The 5898-nt window shown below is 54.7% G+C and overlaps 1 protein-coding gene across 1 annotated transcript; it reads left to right on the top strand.

Annotated features, from left to right (window-relative positions):
• Positions 1 to 741: 741 nt before the first annotated feature.
• On the top strand, positions 742 to 5641 carry BPIFB6 (BPI fold containing family B member 6; the record flags this gene model as incomplete). The annotated part of the gene is given in 8 exon segments (XM_028486519.1): positions 742 to 841; positions 2091 to 2190; positions 3277 to 3348; positions 3350 to 3379; positions 3867 to 4016; positions 4175 to 4244; positions 4701 to 4761; positions 5550 to 5641. Coding segments are annotated over 8 exon segments (675 nt in total), but the record flags the coding sequence as incomplete, so codon positions are not given.
• Positions 5642 to 5898: the final 257 nt, after the last annotated feature.

The raw sequence follows: 5898 nt of genomic DNA, 5'->3' as shown, positions 1-5898 counted from the left end.
CACTTGGCCTCTGGTTGGGAGAATTTCAGGTCTTGGTAAGTAGTCAGTAGGAGGAAGGGGTGTCTGGGGGCCCAGGTGTGGGATGGTGCTTTCCTGGGAAAGTTGAAGGATCTGGGGTGGGAGGTCGTTATTCGATTCTCTACTCACCGGCTGTGAGACCTTAGGTCTGGCCCAAACTGTGCCTCAGCTTCCTTATTGGTGAGGCGATGTCTCAAGGGGCCTTAAGGGGCTGTGAGCTGAGATTTCTGGAAGTGAGGCTGAGCTGGAGAAGGTGGGGGATGCCACTGGCTGTTGTGTCATCGTTGGGGGAGCAGAGGGTTCCCCCATTCCCACACTGCAGTGGGAGTTCCCAAGTCAGGACCAGGTTGGAATCCCCTCTGTGGCCCCAGCACTGCCCTCTGAGCCACACCTGAACTCATGAAAAATTGCAGCTAAACCTCTCACCAACCCCATCATGCAGGCTGATCAGAATGCATCACGTCCACGGATGAGGAAACTGAGACTTAGAGAGGAAAGTGACCTGCGCGGGTGACTCCAGAGGCCTTGTATTTAATCTGGACGCTCTTGGGCCCTTCTGGAGGAGGCAGTCATGAAGGTTGCTGAACTGCCTGGTGTCCAAAGGCTCCTGGACATCCGAGATCATCCAGGGGGCTCGGTCTGCTCTGGAGCATGGGAGGTCCCCAGGGGAACCGGGGCCTGCTGGGTTGCACCCAGTTCAGGCCCCGTGGCCCAGGTGGAGCCATGCTGCGAATCCTGTGTCTGGTGCCCTGTGGCCTGCTGACCCCCGCACGAGGGGACCCTGGGGCTCTGCTGCGGTTGGGCATGGACGTCATGAATCGTGGTGAGCTGGTGCTGGGTGTGGGGTGGGGTGGGGGGGTGTACGGGGGAGGTATGGGACTGGGGGTAGGGGGTCAGTAGTGGCTGCTCGTGTTCATATAGACCTGAGTATTCTGCGATCCTCAACATAAACTTAAAAGCAACATGTTATTCTTCTTCTATTTTACAGAGGCCCAGAGAAAATAGGGTAACTTGCCCAAGGTCCCCCCACAAGTTGGAGGCAGAGCTGGAAATCCTACTTCCCTGGATCCTCTCTTTGGCCCTGACGGCAGGGATTGGTGTCCACAAGTGGGCTGACATGAGCCAAATCCCAGCTCTGCCAACAATTTACTGTGTGACCTTAGGCAAGTCACTTACCCTCTCTGTGTTGCCGTTTGCTCATCTGCAAATGTAAAGAAATGTAAAATAGGGTGAACCATCCTTTCTGGGCAGGATTAGATGAAATATAAGATTGAAAGGCCTTGGGGGCACTTTACTAAGAGGTATTTTCCACCCCTAGCTCTGTGACCCCCAGGGAAGTCACATCCAGGCGCAAAGGGCAAATGACAGTTCCTCAGCTCAGGATTTGTCTCCTCTCTGGGAACTAGCCTGTGACCATTATGGAGTGTTTCTGGCACCGTGTCATTTGGGCTTGGGGCCTCCAGGCCTGGGAAATCAGAATGTCTTGGCTTCAGGCCCCACATCTTCCCCTTAACAAGCTCCCAGTTGAATTCCCTTACCACCCAGGTTTGAGAGTGGCTGGGCCACAGGATAAAGTCGACACTGTAGCTTGGGCTTCAAGTCCTCCATGATGTGCCTCCTGAAACTGCTCCAGTTTCCCTCTCCTGTCCCTCCCCGCTCCAGCCACGCTGTATTTCTCACTCTTCCCTCACCATGCCACCTCCTTCCCCACTTCCCCACCTTTGCACTTGCTGGCCCCTCTGCCCTGAGTGGCCTCCTTTACCCCTTTGCTTCCTGGTGAAAATTCCTATTCCTCCCTCTAGGACCAACTGGCATGTCACCTCCTCCTGGAAGACTTCCCCAGCTCTTCCTTTCCTGGCTCAAACCCTTCATGTGGTTCTTCCAGCTGCCTGTGCTTATTATGGCTCTCATCACACATTACTGTCATTGCTGTTGACTCTGTCTCCCCTGTGAGGCTGGAAGAGGGCAGGGACTGGGCATGACTCATCACTGGGATGGCCAAGAGACTGGCCCAGGTCAGGGAAGCAGTGAGGAGTCCAGCTGAGGGTCTCTCCCACCCTCCCCCTATCCAGAGGCCCAGAATGCCATGGATGAGAGCCATATCCTGGAGAAGATGGCAGCTGAAGCAGGCAAAAAACTCCCAGGCATGAAACCCATCAAAGGCATCACCAAGTGAGCAGGGGAGGGGCTTTAGGGGCAGCGGGTGGCTGTTAGGGAGGAAGGTAGTAGGTAATGCTGTGCCCAGGATCTGAGTGGGAGAGGTGGTGCAGGGCATGGGGCCTCTTCTTGACCTTGCTGCTGGCTTGCTGTGTGACCTTGGGCAGGTCACTGCTCCTGACTGGGCCTCAGTCCCCTCAGTCATCCACTGGGGACAATTCTAGTCCTGTTGTGAGCAGAGCCAATGGGAGGAGGAAGTAAGTTTGGAAAGTCAAACTCCAACTCCCTGCATGCAGCAGGAACTCACTGAATATACATGAAATTGGATGAAAAATCCTCCAATGGCATAATGGAAACAATCATCTAATGACTGGGGCAAACTGGTTTCATTGCAAGTGTCAGATGGGATTGATTGGTAGGGGCTGCCTGGAATGATGTACTGGGGAGGGTTCTGAGACACTTTCTGGACTTAGCAGGAAATAGGACTGGGATCAATTAGCAATGTCTGCCAAGAGCTCAGGATGGGCAGGTGAGGTAGATGTGCCACAACTTTGTTATACTGGATCTTGACTGGTGGTTTTCAACCAGGGGTGATTTTGTCTCTGGGGGACATTTGGCAATGTCTGGAGACATTTTTGTTTGTCACAATTTGTAGAGTGGGGAAGAGGGAGTGCATCTAGTGCCTCTAGTGGGCAGAGGCCAGGGATGCTATGAAACATCCTTCAATGCACAGGACAGCATAGCACAGAATGATCCTGCCCAAAATGTCAATAGCATTTGACAGGGTCGAGAAACCCTGATCTAAGCAAACCTCTCCTTTTTGCCAGTGGGGAAACTGAGGCCCACAGCAGAGAAGAGAGCAGCCCAAGGTCACAAATTAAGCCACATGTCATCTCACACATGATGAGAGCTTTTTGTGTACAAATTGGTTCACGTCCAGCCTTTTGCCTGCATTTCATGACAGCCCCAGAGGTAGGTTTATCCCTGTGACATGGGGTGGGGGATTTACCCAAGGCCTCCCAGAAAAGCGGTGGAGGAGTGGGTTGAGGGCCTGCGTCTCACCTGTCCAGTTCTCATTGTTTGGATGTCTGCCCCTCCCAGTCTGAAGGTAAAGGATGTACAGATACCAGTCATCACACTGAGCTTCCTACCTGGGGTGGGCATCTTCCAGTGTGTCCACGGGCATGACCATCACTGGCAAGAGGTGAGTATGCTGGGGAGGTAAGAAGGAAAGGACAACAACTTCTTTGTCTCGACCTTACATGCACATTTATTGAGTAGCTACTGTGTACCATCTGGGTGCTGTGGTCTGAGGTGATGCAAACTTGGTTCCTAGCTTTGATGGGAAATGGACCTGAGCACAGATGATCACAGACTGATCAGGGACTGGCCTGGGACAGAAGAAACATTAGCAGAGTGCAGGGGGTGGAGATTAGAAAATGCCTTTGGGAAACGATGACAGCTGGGCAGAGCAGGGTTTTGAAGGATGTGTAGGAGTTCACCAAAGCAAAAGGGGAGAGGAAAGCCTAGTCATATGACCTTGGGTAGGTCCCATCCCTCTTTCTGTCCGGTGGCGTGGTCCCCCACCCTTTCCCTCTCTCAGAGCTGCTGAGATTGTGAGCAAAGAGGTGACAGGGATAGTGGCCACAGTGGCAGTGATCCCCATGATACCTACCTGCCCCCTCCTCCAGCTTCATGGGTGGGAACATGGATATCATCGTGGTCCTGAACATCACAGCCACCAACCGGCTTCTGCAGGATGAGGAGACGGGCCTCCCCAGGTTGAAGAGCGAGGGCTGTGAGGTCATCTTTGTCAGCGTGAAGACGAACCTGCCTAGCAAGTGAGGGCCCTGCGGCTGGGGCGGAAGGCTGGGTTCACCTTGGCAGCCCAGCCCAGAATCCCACTTCCTGAGCCACTGAACTGACTTAGCCATGTCCCTGCATGTCCCGTGCCTAACTTTCTGCCTTCTGCACCCCTGTCCCTGTCCTCTGTGTCCAGCATGCTGCTCAAGGTGGTCAACAAGTTCCTGGACAGCACCTTACACAAAGTTCTTCCTGGCCTGGAGAGTGCCCAGAGCAAGCCTCCGCCCCTCATCCGCAGCAGTGCTTAGACCAGGACTGGCAACGCATTTCTTCTCGGGTGCTGACCCTGACTGACTGTTGGTGGCTGAGGATTCTGAGACTGTGGTTGGCTCGGTGGGAGAAAGTACGGTGATCAGCTAGTGATGTCTTCCGTGAGACTGGGAGGAGAAAATGGCAGCCTGCACAGCACAGCTTGCCAACCCCACTGAGAGCACCAGTCCCTGGGGAGTGAGTCCTCACTGATCTTGCAGGCTATGGTCAGGAGTTCTGGATTCTAGCCCAGGCTCTGCCATCGACTTCCTGTGGGACTATGGCCTTGGTTTCCCCCTCTAGTCCCTGTCCCTCCAGGGCTCTTGAGACTCCCCATGGAGTAACATTCAGCTGTGACGAGTGAGACCCTCCACGCAGGGACGCCCTCAGCTCAGTGCCTTCTCTTCTTCCAGATGTGTCCAGCCATTGATGCGGTCCTGGTGTATGTGAACAAGAAGTGGGCCCACCTGAATGGTGAGCAGCTAGCCATAACTTGCTCCTGCATGGGGATAGCAGGATGGCTGGACTTTGATGCCCCACTCCCCATTCAAGTGCCTGCTCCCAGCCCAGTCTTGGGACTAGAGGAGGTCTGAGGTCATGGAGTCCGCCCAGCCCCCTCACTAGCCAGATGGGGCGCCTGAGACTCTGAGGGACTCTGGGGTTCTTGTCTCTCAGCCTTCCATCCAATGTTCTATCCATCACCTCCCAGACTGCAAGGACAGGAGCCTTTGTGGACTCATCCACAAACCTTGCACCACAAATAATAATCCCAATAGTAACCCCACTCTTTCCTTTGCCAAGGGGATCCCTGCATCTCAGGGTCCACAGGGCTCCCCAGGGTTGGGGAGAGGAAAGTCCAATGGCTGGGACTGAGGAAAACTGGTTCACGTGCCCAGCAGTGTGGCCTGGGACATCACCTCACTCCCCCAAGCCTCAGTCTGTGCATCTGTAAAATAGAGCCAATAATCCTGACCCTGTCAATCTGTTGTGAGAACCGAGCTGGACAACCCTTGGTGAATGTTCAAGCTCTGTGCCTGCAGAGTGATGTGAGGGGGCATGATTTTCTAGGCCAGTCACCATTGCTTCCATTCTGCAGATAAAACTACTAAGGTCCAGAGATGCTAAGCAATTTGCCTTGTATCACACAAAGGGCCAGGGGTCTTGGCGCCCAGGCCAGGCTCAGGTGGCAGCTGGCCGGTGCAGGCTTCTCTAGGCTGCCCCTGGGCTGGTGCCTCTCTGAGTGAACCTTCCTCTTTGTGCAGCCCCCCTGCCCGTGGGCCGGATGGGCACCATCAGATATGTCCTGGCGTCCATACCGACCACCACAGCCAGCCATATTCAAGTGGACTTCAGTGTAAGCTAGGGCGCACCAGCAGGCGGGGGTCTCACTGGCCTGAGGGGTGGGGGCTGCTTCCACCAGGGCAGGCGGCTGGGCTGGGACTGCGGAGGGTGGGAGGGCCCTCTCCCTCTTTCTGTCTCAACATGAACCCCGAGTCCTGAGCTGATTTCTGGAATGGCTGACCCCACACCCACGCCTTCTCCCAAGGCTGTCTGCTTCTCCCGATGAGTGGCTCGCCCAGTTGTACCCTGTCATTGTGCAGATAAGAGCAC

This window comes from Physeter macrocephalus, unplaced genomic scaffold, assembly GCF_002837175.3.
Source record: "Physeter macrocephalus isolate SW-GA unplaced genomic scaffold, ASM283717v5 random_1046, whole genome shotgun sequence".
Taxonomy (NCBI): domain Eukaryota; kingdom Metazoa; phylum Chordata; class Mammalia; order Artiodactyla; family Physeteridae; genus Physeter; species Physeter macrocephalus.
The sequence above is the reverse complement of the archived record's forward strand: the minus strand, read 5'-3'. Positions and strand labels throughout refer to the sequence as shown.